Below are 24,143 nucleotides of genomic sequence, written 5' to 3'. Positions count from 1 at the left end.
GCATTTCTGGTGCATCAAATGAATCGGGTACGTCCATCAAACGCAAATCTTCCAGATCGGTCTGCAGATCCTTCTCGGAAGCACTTTCCTTCTGATGTACTAGTGCCCGAAGTTCATTCACGGATTCACGAAGTGAGACAACTTCTTGAACCGTCTTTCTCAAAACTGACGAAATTGTTGTCAGTGAAGCAATCCCGCCCATTAGCGTTTCGGTAGCTTTTGAAAAAGCATCAGACCCCTGAGACGCTAGGGCTTTATTATCGTCGGATTGCTGTCGCAATTGTCGAATCTCGTCCCTCATCTCGCACAAGACACGCAACAGGTCGTCTCCTACGAGCTGTTTGGAAAGAGATCCTTCGTTATCGGAAGGATTGGATCCCTGTGGAATAGACCTTTCTCGTCTGACCTAACACCTGTTTTTCTTATTTTTAATCGAAAGATTACACATTCATAAGAACATTACCGTAAAAATGAGATTTTTTGGAGCTATCATGATTTTTTAATGATTTTTTTAAATTTTAAATATGCAAGAATGTTGAATATTTTTTTCACCTCAGCAAGAATGGTGGGACTTAAAATGTGCGTTTGGGCAGCACTGCTTTGAATATTTTCACTTAAGTTCTTGGCAACGCGGTAAATGAAGTGGTGAGTCGCAGTACAAAATTCATTAGCAATGTAAACAAACTAAAATGAACCTCTCGCTATAGAGCATTGGATGAAAATGTTTAACCTCACTTTTTTGACAGTTCGCAGAGCTTGTTTACATAGACTTGAAATTTTTATTATTCGACCACAGTATGAGAAACTTGATTTGGCTCATTTTTAAATGCGAATATCTTGTATTAACAAGCTCGCTAGGCTTTCATTTTTATTTGACGTCATTAGGCAATGTTCCGTTAAATTTGGCATTTGGATTTTTCTTGTCCACGATTCGTTGAAGAAAGCGATTTTATTTGTTGCGATCAATTCAACTTGTTTTGTTTTTTTTCTGAATTACAACTGTTGGTAACCAACCCTATTAACATTGTCATCCCCTTGTGCTGAGTAATGCAAATTGGATTGCTACCCAGCGGAGCTTCTGCTACCAACGGCTCAACAGCGCGGGAAAATTAATTGGCTTCACTACACAGCTTTACCTGCGGGAGAACGAATCTGGCAGTGATTAAACAAGCGTCGAGTGCGGAAGAATTTATGTTTAAATGTAACTTACTAGTTTAGTTGTGTAAAATAAATAGTTATTATTAAAGTGTCGTTTGAGTCCAAGTGAGGTGTTATACGTACTTTGGCCGAAATTACACCTAATCCCAGCGCACTTGGAATATTGCGCATACCTATCGGACCATCATCATCTCGGTTCTCCCATCATCCGATCGGAAGGCAGTTGACCAGATCCGGGGACCCCACCGAGCTATCGAACAACTGGTCCTTCGAACCGGATTTGGCCAAGGAAACCAATCCGAAGAACACCAAGGGAACGTTCGTACCGTATACTCGCGGGCCTATTCATCATACCAGAGCACAGATACGCCATTTTGTTTGAAGGCGTCAGTAGCATCACCGAAGGAATTTCAGCGGAATATCCAACAATACAAGGCTTCATTCCTCTGGAAAAATCGGTGAGTGCGATTCCAAAGGTTTATCCGTAAAATCCCAGTACTGCTCGTGGTCTTTTGTTCTACGGACAAACAGGTTACCGTATCTCGACGTTTGGATTTACTATCACGCGAGTCACCCAACATCGGGGATACCCACATCAACCCAACTCAAAATCCCTCACACTCAGCTTCAGGGCAGTTGAAAGCATCGCTCACCTGTAGTGGACTCACTGGTGCTCGGACGGTGGCATAAGGCTGCTGACAAATTCACCACTTTACACGGTCTGATCACAACACATTTTGTTCGAGGAGCATCTTTATTTATTATACAAGGCTCGATTCATGAGCCACCAGGTAATTGGCTCTCCAAACACTTTACCTTCACCAAACATTGCTACTTTGGTCTCATTTTTCGAGGAACACGATATGCCTGCTGCGTCGAAACAGAAGCTGCCACCACTGAAGTCACTGCAGACTAAACTTCGCGGACTACAAACGTCGTTCAACAACATGTACCGGTTTATGCAACAATACCGCGTCGATACTAAGGCAGTGGAGGTCAACGTTCGACTAGAGCAACTGGATCGATTGTGGGACAAGATGAACGAGGCTATCGACGATGTAGAGTCTCACGATGAAGCACCCGATGATACGGAAGGTTTCGTTAAAGATCGGATCGACTTTGAAAATCGGTTCTACGAATTGAAATCGTTTCTAGTCGATAAAATTAAGGAAGAGTGTGACACAAGTGCACTCAATCAGACTACTCGCTCTCTCGATAATAACCCCCCCGGTTCCACTCACCATGTACGATTGCCCCAAATAACTCTGCCTAAATTTAGTGGTAAAATTGATGAATGGCTTACGTTTCGGGATCTTTATACATCACTTATACACTGGCAGGCAGACCTTCCCGAAGTAGAAAAATTTCACTACCTACGCAGTCAATTAGAGGGAGAAGCATTAGCCATCATCGACTCTCTACCCCTTACCAAAGCAAATTATGCTGTAGCATGGGAACTGTTAACAAAGCGATACTCGAACACGAAGGTTCTTCGCAAACGTCAGGTGCAAGCATTGTTTGAGCTACCTGTCGCCAAAAGAGAATGTGCAGCTGATCTTCATTCATTGTTGGATGCCTTCGAGAGGATCGTGAAGACCTTGGACCAGGTCACTCCGCAACAAGCCGACTACAAGGATATGCTACTATTACACCTGCTGTGCTCACGATTGGACAACACTACTAGGAGGAGTTGGGAAGAATTTTCTTCCACCAAGGAAAGCGACACCGTAAAGGATCTCACAGATTTTCTACAGCGGCGGATTAGAATCTTGGAATCCATGCCCAACAAGCCTGCTGAACAGAAGATTGATCCAACCCCATCAAAATACCCAAAGAAGGCACTCACAGTGAAAGCCTTCAATGCTACGGTTCAGCAACCATCGACGTCTGGAAAGTGTGTGGCTTGCTCGGATAGCCACCTGCTTTACCAATGCCAATCGTTCCAAAAAATGCCGGTTTCGGAAAGGGATGCTCTTTTACGAAGTAACTCACTGTGCCGAAATTGTTTTCGCCGAGGGCACCACGCAAGAGAGTGCAATTCCAAGTTCACTTGTCGGCAATGCAAGGCGAAACACCACACACTCGTTTGTTTTAAGGGGAAATTGACCGAAGGCAAGCCAAATAACAACACTGACCCGAAGCAAACAGTTACAAGTGAAGAGTCAACCGATTCAAGAGTAGTGAACCTAGCGACCACTACTACTGTATCCTGCAACACTACCACTACTTCATCGACGGGTGTTTTACTGCTCACAGCGATCGTTGTTTTGGAAGACGGTCAAGGTCACAAGGTTCGTGCAAGGGCACTATTGGATAGCGCAGCTGAATGCAATCTGATCAGCAAACGGGTCAGAAGGCTTTTGACGGTCAAGGAGGAGAGCAGTATGGTCGACGTTATTGGGATCCAAGGTTTGGCTACAAGAGTGCATGGAAAGATTACTGTGCTTGTACACTCCCGGGTCACGGATTTCAAACAGCCTATGGAAATGTTGGTGCTACCCAAAATAGCAGCCCAAATGTGTACAGCATCGATAGACGCAAGCAAATGGAATATACCTAGCGGAATAGAGTTAGCAGATCCAAATATTCTGCAGGATGAAACCGTCGATTTAGTGCTAGGAGCAGAATCATTTTTTGAATTCTTTTCGAGCGACCGACGTATACGATTGGGGGAGAACTTACCATCATTGGTCGACTCAGTCTTTGGATGGGTGGTTACAGGACGATATTCAGTGGATGGCCCTATTAAATCTGTCTTGTGTGATGTTGCGCTTACGAGTCGATTAGACGATATGTTGGAGAAGTTCTGGGAATGCGAGGAGGTTGACTTGGGAAGTAACTACTCTCCGGAAGAGGCAAGATGCGAGGATTATTTCAAACAAACAACCCAGAGAGAATCCTCAGGTCGGTATATAGTGTCTTACCCCAAAGATGACGAAATGGTAGCCAGGTTGGGCGAGTCTAGAGTCATTGCAGAAAGAAGATTCTTGCAGTTAGAAAGGCGGCTAGCTCGGGATACAGGTCTGCGAGAGCAGTATATATTGTTTATGCAAGAGTACGAGACGTTGGGTCATATGAAATTGGTTTCCCAGGAAGAAGGTAAGGACGTCGCTCGCTGTTTTCTTCCACACCATCCAGTTGTGAAGAACGAAAGTACCACAACCAAGGTGAGGGTGGTATTTGACGCCTCGGCCAAAACTACCTCCGGCATTTCTCTGAACGATAGTTTATGTGTTGGCCCGGTCATTCAAGAGGATCTTCGTTCGATTATTTTACGCTGTCGTACTCGCCAAGTAATGTTAGTTGCCGACATAGAGAAAATGTTTCGGCAGGTTGTCATTTGCCCTCAAGACAGACACCTTCAATCTATTCTATGGCGCACCTCACCCGACGCTCTGTTGTCGACGTATGAGCTTTCGACGATTACTTATGGTACCAAACCCGCACCGTTTCTTGCGACAAGAACTTTGGTGCAACTGGCTAAGGATGAGGCAGTTCGGTTCCCGTTGGCTTCGGTTGCTATTCAAGAGGACTTTTATATGGATGATGCCATTACCGGAACCGACGATCCTGACACAGCAAGGGAGTTGAGGATTCAGCTGCAAGAGATGCTAAACTGTGGTGGTTTTAGATTACGAAAATTCGCATCCAACTGTAAAACAGTATTGGAAGGACTTGCCGAAAAGGAACTTTCGATTCAAGCAGCAGATGGAATCAGTTTGGATACCGACCCTATGGTTAAGACATTGGGATTAATTTGGATGCCCCATACGGATGTCTTTCGGTTCAAATTCCAGACAACACCACTTGTGCCGGATGACCAGCTGACAAAAAGGAAGGTTTTGTCAATAATCGCCACCCTGTTTGACCCTCTCGGGCTCATTGGAGCAGTAATTACTCGTGCCAAAATTTTCATGCAGCTGCTCTGGCGATTGGAGGATGAGAAAGGGGCCCAATTGTCCTGGGACTCACCACTGCCTACAAACGTTAGCGATGAATGGATACGATTCCACCAACAGATACCATTACTCAATAACCTTCATATTGAACGGCTCGTGGTGTTGGAGAAAGCAAAATCAACTCAAATTCACATATTTTCGGATGCGTCGGAAAAGGCCTACGGAGCTTGTGCTTACGTCAGGACCGAAGACTCGTTAGGAAGGATTAAGGTTGCCTTATTATCATCGAAATCACGAGTCTCACCGTTAAAAACACAATCTATTCCTAAATTAGAGCTATGTGGTGCTTTGTTGGCTGCGGAGTTATATTCGAAAGTGAGGAAATCCATCAGATGCCCGGCTGACGTTTTCTTTTGGACTGATTCTTCCACGGTTCTACGTTGGCTGCTTGCATCGCCCTCGATTTGGACAACCTTTGTGGCGAATCGGGTGTCCAAGATACAATCACTCACGGAGAACTGCCAGTGGAACCACGTGCCCGGCGAGCACAATCCTGCCGATCTAATTTCGAGAGGAATTTCCCCTGAAGATATCCTAGACAATCATCTTTGGTGGAAGGGCTCAAGTTGGCTATCTACGAGCTCAGAGAATTGGCCCAGACAACAAGTTTGGTCATCGGAAGGTGTTGAGGAAGAGAGGAAGCGTATCGTACTCGTGACAACTACCGTGAACACCAGCTTCATCGATTGGTACATATTACGATTTTCTAGCTATACAGTAATGGTGCGACGAACGGCATACTGGCTTCGTTTTTTGAGCAACCTACGGATAACGGAGAAGGAAAGGCGACAGTTCGGTCCTCTAACGACAACGGAACTGCAAGGGGCAGAATTTAGAATTCTACAGAAGGTTCAGGCAGAATCATTCAGCAGCGAACTCAAGGCGCTAACCAACGGAGAGAGTATGCCACGATCATCACCGTTACGTTGGTATAATCCATTCATTGCACCCAACGGTATCTTGCGGGTAGGGGGGAGGTTAGGGCAATCGAGAGAGTCTGAGGATACAAAACACCCTATCGTGCTTCCTGCAAGAAACATGCTAACTAAACTTCTCATGCGTCACTACCATGCTAAATTGATGCATGCCGGGCCACAATTAATGTTGAGTACCATTCGGCTGCGGTATTGGCCTCTTGGGGGAAGGAACGTAGCGAAAGCGGTATGTCATCAGTGCATGCGGTGCTACCGCATGAAACCAAAGGCGATACAGCAATTTATGGCGGAATTACCAGCACCCAGAGTAGCGGCAGCGAGACCCTTTTCGACGACAGGCGTCGACTATTTCGGGCCCGTTTATGTGCGACCAGGATACCGACGAACAGCAGTGAAGGCGTATGTGGCCGTGTTCGTTTGTTTCTCCACAAAGGCGACACATCTGGAGTTGGTCACGGACTTGTCGACAGCACGTTTCATCCAGGCATTACGGAGGTTCATATCACGAAGGGGCAAATGTGCTAATCTGTGGTCTGACAATGGCACCAACTTTGTGGGAGCGAGGAACCAGATGAAGGAGCTTCTACAGAATCTGAAAAACAAGGAGCATCATGATGCGGTTGCGAAAGAGTGTGCGGACGTCGGAATGCAATGGAACTTCATCCCACCCGGTGCTCCACATTTTGGGGGCCTCTGGGAGGCTGCAGTACGATCGGCGAAAACACATCTGCTGAAGGTGTTAGGAGATTCTGCGGCTTCTTACGAGGATATGGCAACACTACTTACCCAAGTGGAGTGTTGTTTGAATTCGCGGCCACTAACCCAACTTTCGGATGATCCCAACGATCTTCAACCACTGACTCCAGGACACTTCCTGGTCGGAACGGCCATGCAAGCAGTACCATCGGCGGACTACACTCAAACAGCGATAGGGAGGCTAAATCTGTGGGAGACAGTACAACGGAGACTTCAAGACTTTTGGAAACGATGGAGGACCGAATATCTGGTCCAACTACAAGGAAGAACCAAGTGGTGGAAACCTCCTGTTGGCGTGAAGGAAGGCAGTTTGGTGGTGATACGAGACGATAACCTACCACCCACACGCTGGAGGATGGCCCGAATCATCGAAACACACCCAGGTCCGGATGGTGTGGTACGAGTGGTGTCTCTACGGACGGCGAACGGGAAGGTGGAAAGACCGGTAGATAAAATCTGCATCCTACCGGTTGCAACTTCGACGGAAGAAGGAGAAACCGACCGAGACGACTGATTTGTGATCGGCTGAAACTCCGGTCATTTCAGGGGGGCGAGGATGTTGGTAACCAACCCTATTAACATTGTCATCCCCTTGTGCTGAGTAATGCAAATTGGATTGCTACCCAGCGGAGCTTCTGCTACCAACGGCTCAACAGCGCGGGAAAATTAATTGGCTTCACTACACAGCTTTACCTGCGGGAGAACGAATCTGGCAGTGATTAAACAAGCGTCGAGTGCGGAAGAATTTATGTTTAAATGTAACTTACTAGTTTAGTTGTGTAAAATAAATAGTTATTATTAAAGTGTCGTTTGAGTCCAAGTGAGGTGTTATACGTACTTTGGCCGAAATTACACCTAATCCCAGCGCACTTGGAATATTGCGCATACCTATCGGACCATCATCATCTCGGTTCTCCCATCATCCGATCGGAAGGCAGTTGACCAGATCCGGGGACCCCACCGAGCTATCGAACAACAACGTTAGCCACGAAACCTTTTGATGATCACTGGAAGTTGCATTGCAGATGTCCTTGAAATTATATACATCGCTGCATAGGTCCGCACCAATTGCAGCTGCTCTACCTCGCCGGAATCGAGTTAGCCGATGGTCCAGCCTGCGTCACACACGGCTGTCGCTGCACCAATGGTAGCTCCCAACCAGGCACTTGGATTAATTGCTCAAATCGCAGCTACTGCTGGTAGTGTAGCGATCGGCTCCGTCGGTAATACCGTTGGACATACCCTCATCGGAATGTTCAGCGGTTCCGATTTACAAGAGGCAGCCTCGCTAGGACAGGCTGCCCCGGTATCGGGCGAGGCAAACACTCCGGCAGGACCATGCTCGTGGGAGATCAAGCAGTTATCATTTTGTACCCAAGGCCAGGCCTAGTGTGATTCGTAACAATTACCAAATTTAGAAGTTCATATACATAATGTTCACGTGATTCTTTTTTGACATTAAAAATGTCTTACTCCACTATCTGGGGCTAGGTGTCATTCTAAAATCTAAACTATCTCCCATGTAACGAAACTATGTAAGGTTTGCACGCTTATAACTCCGATATTACTAGATGGATTTTAATCATTCATACACCAACCGATTCAGAAACACCTAACTTAAATATTGGTAATAATTTAATATCTCCCCAATAAAAGTAGACTTTTGGAAATTGGTAAAATTAAAAAGTTCACGAAAAACGGGAAAATTACCATTCGTGAGGCAGATTTCTCAGACACAGCCGTCAAAAGAGGGCAGCTTAGTGACTCAATGAAAGACGAAAAGTCATAAATAGAAGCGACGCATGTCCGTTTAAATCAGTTGTTGCTCTTGTCTCATACGAACAACATCGTCTCCGGGCGATGCAATAAGCGCTATCGATTTTCGGCAACGTTGGCATTTGCACACACTCGCTCCCAGCGTTGCCAATGTTCCAGATTTATCTGGAATCTTCCAGATTTTTCCCAACTGAACAGACATTCGTTCAAGCCAGACATTTTACCAGATTTTTTAAATTTTGCCAGATTTTTCCAGATATTCTGAATTCTACGTTACAACCCAGCGGGGATACCATTATGCCAGATTTTTTTAAAGCTTCTAGCAAAAAGTCAAATCTCTTATTCTATCAGATTTTTTAAACTATAGAAGTAGTATCACACAAATTTTGGAAATCTGGGTCTTATTCGATAAATTCACTTCTATGGAGATCAAAATGTATACCAAATTTCGATGAGTTTGAGGTCACTGTCAAGTGACAGATTTTGCCAGACATTTTTAGTTGAACTGCCAGATTTTCTGCGAAAAATAGTGGCAACCCTGCTCGCACCTGTGTGACTAAACCATATACGGTTAGTTTATAAATAGAGGTGACGCGTACCCGTTTGAATCAGTTTTTGTTCTTATGTCGAACGGGTAAGATCATGGCTGCAGCGTGTGGGCACTACAATAAGCGGTAGACGCTATGCATTTTCGGCAGCGGTGGCCGTGTGCGGATTTTTCGGGTACCAGCACGGTGTCACAGAATGATTTGCAAAGTGGGTGGGTGGGGTGGTTTGGATTTAATTCAATACGGTGTGTGCTGCTTAAGAGTGTTGCGTTTGAATAAAATATATTTATTTTTATGCATGCGTGTGCGTTGTAACTTGTTAATCCATGTTTACGGCGCATTGTAGCTGCCTAGGGTAAAGAGCCTATTGGTTTTCATATGTTTCATATTTTGGTTATATGTTTTTTATCAGTAAGGCATCTGACAACGTGCTTCTGTAGTTATTGCACTGTTCAGCAGCGTAGTATTTTATATAGGGGAGTACACTCAGGTTTTATTACGCGGTATTTTTTACGCGAATTTTGAAATTTCCGCGGTTTTCATTTACGCGTTTTTTTTAAATTTAGGCGGTTTTCATTTGCACGGCCTGTATCCCCTGCGTAAAAAAAACCTGAGTGTAATTGCATCGGAAACAATCACATTCCCAGCAGAACTTTTTGTTTTCTAATTTCAAACACTTTTGTTTCGTACTGTACACAACGGAAAATTTTAAAACAGAACTTACCGTCCCAGCAGCAGTTTAGGCGGGTGTTCTTTTTCGATTCAAATTCAAGCCATGTCTTAATCGTTACTGGACTTAAAATTGTTTTCCCAGTTTATCCAGTCAGAGTATCTGTCCTGCCCTATGTAGTTAAAACACAGTTCTAATTGCGTTTTAAAGTATACAACAAATTGAACGGTTAGGTATACTAATTTAAATTTTAAAATATATCTGTTTGAAATTATGCAACAAACCGCTGTACTGAAGATATAATTATGTCAGTCCTATTACCACATAAAACACCTATATAACATAAAACGCTGCAGAATTGGTTTAATAATACAATGTTTACACTACAGAGTTATAACACGTTTTAATAATTAGCAACAAGAGAAAATGTCACCAAGATAGCATAAAAACCCGTTTTAACTGGTAGTGCGAACGTTGCATAACAATGTAATTTATCAAATAATTTCATTTTTTTCACCACTAATCGATCAAGAAATACTTAACCTTAAGATTGTTTACTTAAGTTCATTAATACATTATTGAAAATTTAAATGGAAAATGAAATTTCATATTTCATGAAGAATCTGTATATTTCCGTTGCTGGGCGTGGGCTTCCTCGTCACGGTTCTAAATATGGAACTTTTCTTTTAAATATATTTTCTGGACAGACCAGCCTATTTTTACTAGATGGATTAGCCAAATAATGCCAATCACCTAGTGAGATACTTGATTAATTAATAGATTACCGTTAAAAGACCTTCAATAAATTATGTTTTAATGGGGAGGTTATATAGCAAATTGTAACATAAAAAACAGGCGAGTGAGCAAGAACTTGAGTCGATATGTGTGATAGATAAAATACATTTGCACGCTCTTGAAAAAAGCTACATTTTTAATGTCACCGTGGTCGTGTCCTGTACACAACCCTTTAATTTTTTGAATAAAAATAGTATAAATGTTGGCAAAATTCTGCAGCACTAGGATCAAAGATAAAGCTTTAACACCAACTTTTTGTGCTTCGGTGTTTTTTTTGCAAACGAACTATCAGGTCTATGTTTTTATTTAGTAAATGTTTTAATAAATATTAGTTCATTAGGAGTATGACTTATTTTTATTTTAATGGCGCGGTGACGGGGTGGTTAAAATGCGAGTCGTATCTTAAAAATCGATCGCTTGAAAGTAGTATAAATGTTTATAAAATGCGACAACATAAACTTTTTAATGGTTATTTAGCCATAGGTAACGAGAAAATAGGTATGTTTTATTCATGTACAACAAAAATTACTCAGCAATAATTTAATTTATTATTAATTGTTACGCGTGATTCTGTCTCCAGTGATTGGTCAAAATTGGTCGCTTTTAGAATCTGGTGCTCTAAGCATAACTGTTCCATGTTAATAGCGAATCCCATAACAAATGGGAGCAAGTCCAGGTGATAATTTCACACATGTCACCGTACTGCAAACAACCATCAACAAAACCTATGAATGCGGAATGTGTGACCAATCATTCCCCTGGCAGTTCACAAGCGCGTACATGCAAGCACGCGACCGTACTCCACGGCACCGTTGTCGGATATGTGGCAGAGAATTTTTCACTTCTGAGCAATTGGATTAGCACCGGCTTACCCATAAAGATCAGGCTTTGCGATATCTGCAGTAGGAAGTTTACCGAAAACAGTAGTCTCACGCGACACAAACTTATCCATGCGGGTGAGAGATCGCACAAGTGCGATATTTGTGGCAAAGAATTCATGCTGAACTCACTCGCCACATGCGCATGGATACTGGCGAGCGTCCGTATAAGTGTGATATCTGTGGCAAAGGCTACGTAGAAAGAAGCAGTTTGAAACGTTACCAGCGTGTTCACATTGATATGAATCTTGCGGATGAAATATTTAGTTTTGACATCTGTGGTAGAAAATTTCTTGAATCTAAAGAACTTACGCAGCACAAACTTATCCACAGCAAAGATAGAGAATTCAGATGTAAAGTCTGTGGTGGCGGGTTTATAAAATATTCTCACGTGACTCGGCACATGCAAATCCATACAAACGAACGCGCGTACAAATGTGACCTCTGCGAGCAGGAGTTTCTTCGAAGAGCACATTTGACCCAGCATAATCGCAGGCATGTTGGCGAACGACCCCATGGCTGTGATTTGTGTGGAAAAAGATTCGTTGAACGTAGTCATTTGATGGGACACAAGAAGCTGCACGACAGGTCAAGGAATGGTAGCATGCGAAAAGGAAAAATTAAGGATTCTACCGCGACCGAAAGCATCCACGCGTTTGCTGGAGGCGGTAATGGGAAAATAGAAGAGGAAAAGCAAGTTCTAACATAAATTATCTGATTGAAAGCAATGTAAATAGAAGTCTTGTTTATTATCAAAATGTATTTAGTAACTTTCTATATTTAAATGCGGCGCCATTAAATGACCCTGTTATCAACAATCAACACTATAAAAATTATCCACTTCCTTACCAACGGCCTGCTGAACACTCTCGTAACCATTGTCTTGTATGAGCTGTTCTAGTTCAAGTCCCACACACATAGCACACCATCCTGGCGACCAGATGCGCCCATCTCGGCCTGCCACTGGTCTATGAAAATACATGTGATAGGACCGCAATGACCGTTTAGGATGAACTGCAATAGGTGGCAAGAGGTATCGAGTCGGAACACTTTAACAGTGTGGCCCTGGCTGCGTCATGACTGTACCACCCGCCACTTCCAAACATGTCACCGGTGACGCTGCTGGTGAAACTCCAGGATACATCGAAGCTCCTCCTACGATGCGTTATGTTGAGCTGGCAACGTTGTGGACGGATTGCTGAAATAAACTAATGCTTCCTGCCGAACCGGTGCGTACGTGAGCTAAAAAAGAATAAGAATTAAGACACTTGATGACATACTTATTGCAGACTGAAAATTAAACGACTTAGAATATACAGTATGTTAAAATAACAAGTAAAATCTGTCTGTTCGGTGCCCTAGGTGAGCTTAAAAAATTGCTTGAAACATAGAACTTACTTTGCCCATATGCAGACGTAAATCCTTAATCGATCTGACAACCTTGCGTGTACGTTTCCAGTCTCAGAGAATCGATTCGTCCACTCAACGACTATCACTTTGTCACCGGCGAGCTTTATGTTAGTTACCCCATTGTTGTGGGTGTTTTTGTCTTCATATATACCCTGCAATGAAACGTCCGTCAATAGTTGTAATAAAAAACAAATGACTCCATACAATTTACCTTAAAGTTGCCAGTCGTTCCCTCCCAGAACTCCAACCGCCCATCTGCACACCCAATCTCTAAGATTATCAAAAAAGTCCAGGCAGCAGATCGGCTAAGTCTGGTAACATTTCTTCCACGCTGAACCTCCTCCTCCAGGTGGCTGAGAACATTCGCCAGCGCTCATCTGCTGCCGGGGTGGGATGAAGCCGTATGATTGGACTTATTCTCCACCGCTGCTACATCATAGCCCTTGGTTGAATTATTCCACAAAAACCGGATTCGCAGATCCGCACAAATACCTTTTGGGCATACACGATTATCATTTGTAAAATGTTTCTCATACTAAACGGTAAAATGAAAATATTTTCCTGCATCTCATTCTGATGATTGTGCCTGGTGAAGTTAAACTGTAGTTTTTTCTTCAGTTTGAAAGCAAAACAGCTGATGTTTTTGGATTCCTTGGCAGGATCAGGGTTGCCACATTGAAATCTGTATTTTTTCGTGAAAAAATCTGGAAATCTGTATCGCGGGAGAATAATTCTGAATCGAAAATCTGTATTCAAAAATTAACTATAAGTTTCCCAAAAAACAATATTTTGACAGCAAAAAATTAATTGTGATAACCGATCACAAATAAAACAATCAGATTGATTTTATTTTTTATCTGTAGAACAAATGATTTCTAAATTTGGCGTTTTTGTTCCATGACTAGTTTACAGTTCGGGAAATCGGTCACAGGATTTGTGTCAGGATTTGATCAGGGAAAATTTTCCGTCGAGATCTCTCCAAACTGTCAAAACAAAAGTTCTGCTGCTTCTAAAAAGCACCAACAGTATCAAAATAGCACAGAATTTTAAAACTAATAAAAATACAATTTTCCCCATCAGAAACAATTTGTGTTGAATTGCTCCCGGCCGGATTTCTGTGTGAAGAGTTTTAAAATCTCCTGATGTTTCCTGCGGTTGGGTTTACACTTCATGAAAACTGTCATTTTTGTGTAGTCACGAGATTTGAAATCCCGAGCTCCATTTAAAATACACAGGAACCCAAATCCCATTACACGTTTTTCGAACTGTATACTAGCCTTTAGCGGTTACTTAAGGTCTGAACTGCATAGGATGCTTTTTAAGCGTTATATGAAATTCTGATAGCCTGGGTTCTACTAACCTACACCAAAAATCTGTAAAATCTGTATTTTAGCGAAAAATCTGTAATCTGTATATACAGAATCTTGGTTGTAAATTATCTTGAAAAATCTGTAAAATACAGAATAATCTGTATATGTGGTAACCCTGGGCAGGATGAAAAACATACACGGTTAAATAAAACAACCTGCAGAATAAGTTCTTTTAACTTACTTTTGAGTTGTGCGTCGCTTTCGCACTTATTAGTGTTGTCAAAAACAAAAAGAGAGATTCGACTCAGTCGAGGTCTTCCTTGGAGGAAGGTACTTTTGAGTTGTTTGGGGTGAACTCAAAATTAGGTAAATTCAACTTAAATTTGAGTATCAAAAACCTATCAATGAGTTGTAATTTTTGCCGTGGTTAAATGGAAACTACCTTCAACACGGTTTACCAAATTTTAAGTTCCCCCACGATACCACGAGTTTGAGTCAAAGGAACTCAATTTTAGGTAGTTTTTCGTTTCCGTGTAACAGATAGGTAGAGAAAACCAAAGAGAATAGGGAAAGAGACGAAGAGTGAAAATCAGTCAAAACGGCAACACTACCTTTATGATGATTTCAACACTAAAATTTTGGCAACCGCTTCCACAGGCAGCACTTTAAATGACTCCTATTATATTTTGAAAACAAACCTTTTGTCGATCGTTGGATTTGTTTATCAAACGATGCGCATTTCGAAACAAAGAGATGAAATAATTCTAGAGCTTGTTTTTACTCATACATATACTCTAGAATACACCTCACAATCACGATTAAACCAAATTCTGACGAAAATTGAAATTTCTTTTTTGATAGATGTACAATACTTATCTCCTCCAACTCAGGCGTGAGTAATGTTTATTTACATTGCACGATTGGTCTGCTCAATAAGGTATTTTTGGCTTCACACTATTCGTCTCTTTCCCTATTCTCTTTGGAGAAAACAAGGAAAAAAAACAAAAAAGATGTCATCGATGTTTGAAGAGCACTTTTCACTTTAGAGCAGCGTTGTCAGATGGTTTTAAGTTTGTTCTATAGTACACAGAAGTTGCTCCGGAGCAAACAGAAGCAAAAAATACTCCAGCTTGCTAACGGAAGAAGAAAAAAGAGAAGAGAACATAGGAACGATTTTCTCTCTGTTTGCTCCGGAGTACTTCCACTTTCTACTGGTACTGGACAAATCTAACATCGGTATAGTTCTAAATAAAAAATAGGTATTTATCGGTGTGAAGATGTATGCTAACCAAAAGTTACCTGCAAATTATTGGTTTTAAATAATAGATCATTCTAATGTTATGTAATCAAACCTACCGAGCTCAATCGATTTCAGAATCGGTTGTTGAGCTTCATTTGAAATTTTGATAGTAACCTGGCAGATTGCTGAATCAATTTCCGGATGATTTGATGTGGAAATGTGAAGACATTTTCTAAAAATACGTAATATTAATTGATCGTATTATATGAAAATCGTTATTTTTTGGTAAGAAAAAATAAATCGGTATTTTAGTAATTTTATTGGTATTGAAATTAAAAAGCGGTTTAGATTTCGATGAATCGGTATATTCTGCAACACTGTTTTGGGGTTCATCTACGTCAAAACAATGTGTTTGACAAATTGGAATGAACTCTTCATACCCAGTAAACAAAACGGCGAATAGCCAGATTAAAATAGATGCCGGCGAGCGGTAGGCTACTGGAACTTTGTTATAAGCTACCTGCCGTAACTTTATTTCATATTCCCCACACAAAGTTCATCCAAATGGTGTAAAAGTATGGAGAATCGAGGTAAAATAGGACAGGGGAATACAGAGTAAAATGGGCAGTTCGAAGAATTTTTGATTTTTTCAATAGTTAGAGACACCAAATTAACGTGACAGTATTCAGAATCGATCCAGCGATGAAAACGGAAGCTGTTCTGTATATAAAATTTTTTGACGAGAAAGGTCTATTGCAGGTACGTCTGTACTCAGCAAATCTCCCAAAATTTCTCCATCCTCCCCTTCTTGGTTGTCGGGAGGAAGTGCTGCCTGTTCGTCGCTGAAATGACTGGCATAAACTGCTAGAACTTCCTCCAGCAACCCCGAAATTTCCTGGTTGACCTCCCCTGCCGCATAATTTCGGATAACCTGGAGCCTAGACCCCAAATGAAGCAACCGTGTTCGGTAAATCTCCTTGTTTGGGCACCGGTACTGGAGATCTTCCTTGATTGTTAGTAATTTACCAAGGCAGATCTCCTTTTCTTCACCCACGTCACCCCGGAAATTGCGTACTAATTCCCTCCGAGACGACCGCTCATGCGACAAAATTCCCCGAAGACGCCGCTGCCGCTGGACACCCGAAAGATCCGAATCAGGAGAGATAAAAATGCTTCGAGATAGCAACTCAAAATCCAGCTCATCGAAATGCAAATGATCGACGCGCATGAACACACACGCTTGGTTGAATTTCTCCAACGCCATCATAACTTGCGCTATATTGGAAGAAATCACCAAGACACAAAGCATGTAAGTACTGACACGGTATTATTTTCGATTTTTCGCCCACTAACGATTCCCTTAAAATTTCAGGAAATCAAGCTGTTCCAAAAATGTCTCAAACCGGATTGAGAATTCAAGGCGATTGGCCACCGCAACCGAATAATAACAACAACCTTCAAACTACTCGTCCGGCAGACCAAACACAAACAACGCAATCCACAAATTCGGACAAAAAAGAAAATGCAAAAATCAAAAAATAATACCAAAAATGTAAATACATAAATAATACGACCGCGGAACAATATTGCGGAAGAAACATCTCCACTGTTCTACGAAAATCCTCTATTTAGTAGAAGCACCCCACACTCCGGAAGAAAAAAATATTTTCCAAAATAGGAAAATATTTTTTTCAGTGTGTTTTGCGCTGTGCGCCACATGTAAGTAGGGGTTTGCCCACTACTCGGGTTCTTGTTTGCCCGGCGTACCCTGCTTTTCAGGGCGGCCTAGGTGCTCCTACCGGAATTTCGGATTTTCGTGCAATAACAAATAAAAAGAGGAAAAAACAAATAAATTCTAACTTTACCGTTTATTCTCCCGAAACTCTCCTCTGCTGGTCGTTCCTTACGGTCTGCTGCTGATGACGGCGGAAAGGCGACGGGTTTTTCCGACCGGCCGGGACTCCAACGGCCGAGTTCTCCTGCTGGTATCGTTGGCTGCTCCGGCAGCGGTCCTTTGCAATTAGCCAGGGAGGTGAGCAAGGCTCTTTTGTTGGAACCTCCCTAGCGACGGGGCGAATAATCGCCGGGTCCACTCACTCCCCGTGAATGGCCCAGGTAGGTTCCGCAGTAACCTACCTCAGGGGGAACCTTTGTCCGCCCTGCTTCGTTCTCCTTTACGATTAACTGTGGAGGAGAGCTAGGCTCGTTCGGCTAATCCTCCACAGTGAGAACGGCACTGGTGTTACCTGGGTCCTTTTTGGTTAGCCGAGGAAGCGAGTGGCTCCTTGGTAGTTAGCTTCCTGTTTCGGCGACCGTACACCAGGACTTTTCCGAATGCCCGGACCACAAACCGATACACTGACGGCTTTAATTTGCCGCCGCACGCGCGCACTGCACTTTTATTACGGTGGCGGGAAACTGTCCCGAAAAAAAGAAATACAGTTTTCGAACGTCTGTTCGTGGCTGTGGTCCGTCACTATCTGCCCATCTCGATGGCCGCCTTTTCACTCCACCAAACAACCACCAAAAAACACACCGCCGCATAGCTGTCATTGCCATGGTACAGCATAGTTAGCAATGACTTTTACAGCGAGAGGAGAGCGGAGACCTACCTAAACCCTTTGTTACTAATTCACAAACGGAAAACAAAAATTATCTAACCTATCTGTACAAATAAAACCGTTCACAAACGCGAAAATGAACAAAAATTTACAACTAAATGTGAACGGTACCGAACAGCGGTGAGCATAATTTTACGTAAACAATACACTCTACGGAGTGTATACGCAAAAAAGGGTATATTTCCACCCAGTGCAAAATTGTTACCCTGGCGGGTTACATACTATCAGCGATGCCAGATTTACAGACATGTCTGTATTTTACAGACTTTTGATGTCTCCTACAGACGTAGCCAGAGATCTACAGACTTTTAAAAAGGGTAATAGTGTTTAGTAAAATCGCACTAGAATATCTGTTTTCGAATACGAGTGATTCCTTCACAATAGAATTCTACTTTCAATCTATTTTTAAAGTAAAATTTTAGTGTAACTAGAATTTACACAACCATTTACAGACATTTTAGTTGTTCTTTTACAGACATTTCAAAAAAAACATGTGGCATCGCTGCATACTATAGATATCCATAACAGCTCAACTATGCTGTTGGTATTCATGACGATTTTGTAGAGACTGTAAAAAATAGATAAAATAAAATTAGTAAACAAGCTACGAATACACAAAAATAAATACATTTGATTTCAAACAGAATATAAAATATAAATTTATCCTTTCTGTGATTATATCATTTGTTTACGAATGGAACCAAGAAAATTGACTCCAGCGTTGTCAGATACTTTCATATGAAATCGGTAAAACTTGAATTAAAACAATCGGCATTTATCGGTCTGCAGATTTTGTATGCAAACTATAACGTGCATGTTATTAACGATAAGGCCGGGCAGAATTTGAACTCAATTCTTTATCTGTACAAAAAAATGGCATTCTTTAGGCTTTGTCGGTATGTCGATATTGAGTATAAAAATCGGAATAAATACCGATAAATAAGTATATCTGACATCACTGACCGGTTCTAATCAGCCTGTGCACGCAGACGAAGTCGACCAGCAAGTCGACATAATTTGACTTTCACTGTGAGCCGTGTTTACAAACATTGCTTCACAGTTAAATGACAGTGCACAGTGGTCCAGATCGCTAATTTAGGAGGAATTTTTACTTTCTGACAAACCTGTATAATTTAGCCGTATCATGTCTTAGGATGAATTTGTGTACTTTAGAAGATGCTTCTTTTTATTGGAATAGTTATTAGGGTGGTTCTAATTTATCTAAAATACGAAAATAAACTTTTTACTGATGAAAGATAGAGCTCCACAGTCTTCCACAAAGTTGTAAAGTAACTTATTTTGAATAAATTTGTTGAACATATTAAAGCTCTATCTCTTTTAGTTTTTGTTATACAAGAAATTTAAAAAAAAGATTAGGGCGTTCCTGAAAAAAACGTTTTTTTAGTATAACTTTCATATCTTTTACTTTTTGTTAACACAACCTTTGAACAGCTTATTGAAAACTTCAAGCCGAGTATTTTTCTCCAAGACACCGAAGGTCTAACTTTTTTCTTTAAAAAGTTATGGACACTTTTCGTTAAAAAAATAGCCTATTTCAAGGCTCAATATCGCTGATGCGGGCACCTAAAATTGAATTCTGTTTCCACCACATGAAAGACCATACTTATTAGTATATTTGAGCAAAAATTGGCGAATACGATATTTTTTTAAAATTTGCAATTTAGATTTAAAGTTTGTAGTTTTGCAGGTTCAACGCATTAAAGCATTTACACACATATCGTTGTATTATGAAAAAAGCCACTTTCAAATATCATTCTCTCATCGCAGCAAGCTTTGCATAAGTGAAACGACTGTCAAAAAAGGTTTCTGATTTTATTCGTTTTAAATAAAACTAGTAAATATGGATATTAGTCGAAGAGAGTTGGCGAATTTGCTTATTGCTGGTAAAAAGACAGATGAACTGCTTAAGTTCATTACAAGTAGTAATCCAAATGTAAAATTGAGACTTGTTAGTGCTCGGAAGAAAATAAAAATCTTCATGTTGGAATTTAGAAGGTTGTGGATTCGGAGTAAGCGCACGCAAATTCGGTTTGAGCTGGAAAATTTTGTGTGGCTTGAAGGAAAGCTAAGATTCGAAGTCGAAGGTAAAGGTAAAGGCCGAAAGAGGAAACCATTTTCCGAAATATGTCGCAGAGCCAAAATAAAAAGATTAGGAAAGTTGCGCGATAAGTATTCCACGGAAGAACTTGGTTTAGCGTCAGCCGTCAACGCTAATTCTACTGGTTTCCGTTTAGTTGGCAGACAAATCGAACGATTGTCGAAAAGTCCCGTCAGATCTACCGTAGAGAATTTAGGATCTATGGCTGTCCCGATTGCAGAAGCGTTTACTGCGGAGGAGGCACTTAGATTTATTTGTGAAAATGATTTTTCTAAGGCGCAGTACCAAAACATACGCAGCTCAGTTATGCAGAAGGGTTTGGACATTTATCCCGCGTATAATAAAATAGTAGAAGAAAAGAAACTATGCTATCCGATCGGTATGTACTATTCTCAAAGATTCGTCCCTGAATCAACAATTTTTTTCAGGAATTTCTGTTCAGCCTTCTTGTGCGTATGTTCCCCTTCAAGCTCTTGTTAACCATACCGTGGAACGACTCATCTCGTTTCTGAATATTGGAGTTCTACCACTGCATCCTGAGGATAATACGTTTGTTATCTTTAAGTGGGGCTGCGATGGAAGCAGCAACCATTCCCGGTAGGCAACATTATTTTTCTTCTAAACTTTGACTGACAGTCTCTTTTCCACTTGAACATAGATACAAGCAAATGTGCGTTGACGAAGATGAAAATGGAGAACTATTCGAGTATAACGATTCGCATATATTTGCTCTATCTATAGTACCTTTACGTGTAGTTAGTCGCCGGAAAGATGAGTCAAGAGATTGCATTCTTTGGAATAATGATTTTCCATCTTCAGTATCCCTGTGCCGACCAGTAAAATTAATTTTCAAGAAGGAAAATCCTGAACTAACAAAGGATGAAGTTGCCGCGATGAACAAGCAAATCGATGAATTAGTCCCGACTATAGTAAATGTTAATATGCGCAAGATTCCGATTAGTTCAAGCTTCATATTTTCCATGGTTGATACGAAGGTAGTGAATGACGTAACAGGCACACCGTCTCAAGCGTGTTATATATGCAAACGCTCCGGAAAGCGATTGAATGATCCTTTACTGGAAGCCAGCGATCCACCGGATAGTTTATATGTTTTTTCACCTTTACATGCATTAATACGAGCAATGGAGTTACTATTGAATATTGCTTACCGTTTAGCTCTAGCAAAACCGCGTTGGCGCGTAGGCAAAAATACCAGCGAGCTTAAGGAACGACAAATAAAAATTCGACAAGCGTTACGTGACCGTTTAGGTCTTCGTATTAGCGAACCTTTGCCAGGTGGCGGAAATTCTAACGATGGTAACACAGCTCGAAAATTTTTCAGAAACCGAGATGTCGTTGCAGAAGAAACCGGGTTGGACGAAATGTTGCTAGAACGTATGTATGTGCTATTAACAATCATCAACAGCAAATTGGGAATTAACGCGGATGCTTACCGGAGTTACGCCGAAGATACACGATTGCTTTATGTACGCCTGTATGGTTGGTACGCTCTCTCACCAACCGTGCATAAACTCCTGGTCCATGGAGGAAGCATTATTCAACATAACATGCTGCCAGTAGGTATGTGCAGTGAAGAAGTTCAAGAAACCAGGAATAAAAGTATTCGCAGATTCCGAGAATTCCACGCACGCAAATTCGATCGACTCGTCAATCTTGATGACGTTTTCAAGAGACTTCTTGTTTCATCAGATCCTATAATTTCTCTTAAATGTAAACGTCGAATTCAACGAGCACCGCTGGATATACCTGAAAATGCAATGCATCTACTTTTGAATTAATTGGCATTGAATAAATTCTCCTTATATAAATCATAAATTGTTGTCATAGCCAAATTATTTTTAATGAACACATTCTGTATTGTTGATATGTAAGCAAAACAGAAAAGGAAATACAAAGGCTTTAGGCAATTTCTTTTATGTCGCTATGCGATAAAATTTAAAACTTTGGTTAGTAAATTTAAAATTACATGCTTAAAAAAAATAATATTTTCCAATTTTTGCTCAAATATACTTAAAAGTATGTTCTTTTCTATGGTTCAATCCGAACTTACTTTTATTTGCCCCAATCAGAGATAATGACATTTGAAAAAGGGCTATTTATGAGCGAAAAGTTTCCATAACTTTTGAAAGTATAAAGTTAGACTTTCAGAGTTATGAAAAAACGTGGATTGAAGTTTTCTAAAAGCTGTTCAAAGGTTGTTTTAACAAAATATAAAATTTCTTTCGAACATTAACAAGTCTCAATTTTACATTTGGATTACTACTTGTAATGAACTTAAGCAGTTCATCTGTCTTTTTACCAGCAATAAGCAAATTCGCCAACTCTCTTTGACTAATATCGATATTTACTAGTTTTATTTAAAACGAATAAAATCGGAAACCTTTTTTGACAGTCGTTTCACTTATGCAAAGCTTGCTGCGATGAGAGAATGATATTTGAAAGTGGCTTTTTTCATAATACAACGATATGTGTGTAAATGCTTTAATGCGTTGAACCTGCAAAACTACAAACTTTAAATCTAAATTGCAAATTTTAAAAAAATATCGTATTCGCCAATTTTTGCTCAAATATACTAATAAGTATGGTCTTTCATGTGGTGGAAACAGAATTCAATTTTAGGTGCCCGCATCAGCGATATTGAGCCTTGAAATAGGCTATTTTTTTTAACGAAAAGTGTCCATAACTTTTTAAAGAAAAAAGTTAGACCTTCGGTGTCTTGGAGAAAAATACTCGGCTTGAAGTTTTCAATAAGCTGTTCAAAGGTTGTGTTAACAAAAAGTAAAAGATACGAAAGTTATACTAAAAAAACGTTTTTTTCAGGAACACCCTAATCTTTTTTTTTAAATTTCTTGTATAACAAAAACTAAAAGAGATAGAGCTTTAATATGTTCAACAAATTTATTCAAAATAAGTTACTTTACAACTTTGTGGAAGACTGTGGAGCTCTATCTTTCATCAGTAAAAAGTTTATTTTCGTATTTTAGATAAATTAGAACCACCCTAATAACTATTCCAATAAAAAGAAGCATCTTCTAAAGTACACAAATTCATCCTAAGACATGATACGGCTAAATTATACAGGTTTGTCAGAAAGTAAAAATTCCTCCTAAATTAGCGATCTGGACCACTGTGCAATGTGGCTACGCCACATCGCTTTTGCGCGTGCTGTCCGACTTCCCTAGCAAAAGCACGTGTAAAAGCGATGTGGCGTAGCCACCATGGGGGGTAGAATCGAAATAAAATTGGTAACGCTACCAAAATGTAAACACAAATGAAGGGCCCATATTATTGGCTCGAATCAAAACTCGTCGAAATGTCAATTGATGATAGGTTCATTCGGAGTGTTCATTTGTGTTTGAACTTAAACTAGGGATAGGGGCCCATATTATTGGCTCGAATCAAAACTCGTCGAAATGTCAATTGACGAAAGGTTCATCCGGAGTGTTCATTTGTGTTTACCTTTTGCTAGCGTTGCCAATTTTATTTTGTGTCCAGCACCCAATGTGGCTACGCCACATCGCTTTTGCGCGTGCTGTCCGACTTCGCTACCGCTCAGTCGGACTTAAACTAGGGATAGCCCCTATGTTTGAGTAAGCCGGGCAAACGAGTGGATCACAGGTTCACTTGCTTCCGACGGCGGGTCGGTGGCCACCTCGCCCGGGCCTCGGTTATGCGGCTAAGCCACATCGAAATGGTACCCCTTAAACATTCTAACTTGAATCGGTTGTGTCACCGGAGCCGGAATACGAATTAGATCCAGCCAGCATTTCGGCTGAGTTAAACTGGGAAGTTTAGTAAAATTTAATCTGGAAATAAAATTTTTTTGGCAACGCTCCAGCACCCCGTTGATTTCACCACCTGGGCGCCAGGTTGACGACATGAAATGAACTTTGTTTACTTTCGACAAGTTTTGATTCGAGCCAACAACATCCAGCCAGGGATAGCCC

At 41.1% G+C, this 24,143-nt stretch overlaps 1 protein-coding gene across 3 annotated transcripts in view; it reads left to right on the top strand.

Annotated features, from left to right (window-relative positions):
* LOC131683286 (uncharacterized) overlaps positions 1–24,143 on the top strand; it is a 44,984-nt gene that overhangs the window by 5,230 nt on the left and 15,611 nt on the right. Inside the window, exon 1 of one of the 3 annotated variants that reach the window (XM_058965120.1) lies at positions 3,683–8,343. The exons of the other annotated variants lie outside the window; for them this stretch is intronic. Within the exon in view, the coding sequence (XP_058821103.1) occupies positions 3,951–7,322 (3,372 nt within the window). The 5' untranslated portion in view covers positions 3,683–3,950 and the 3' untranslated portion in view covers positions 7,323–8,343. Of the gene's footprint in view, positions 1–3,682; positions 8,344–24,143 lie in introns of those variants that run through there. 3 annotated transcript variants of the gene reach the window in all.

Source organism: Topomyia yanbarensis, chromosome 2 (assembly GCF_030247195.1).
Source record: "Topomyia yanbarensis strain Yona2022 chromosome 2, ASM3024719v1, whole genome shotgun sequence".
Taxonomy (NCBI): domain Eukaryota; kingdom Metazoa; phylum Arthropoda; class Insecta; order Diptera; family Culicidae; genus Topomyia; species Topomyia yanbarensis.
This window is presented reverse-complemented; position numbering and strand designations above follow the sequence as displayed.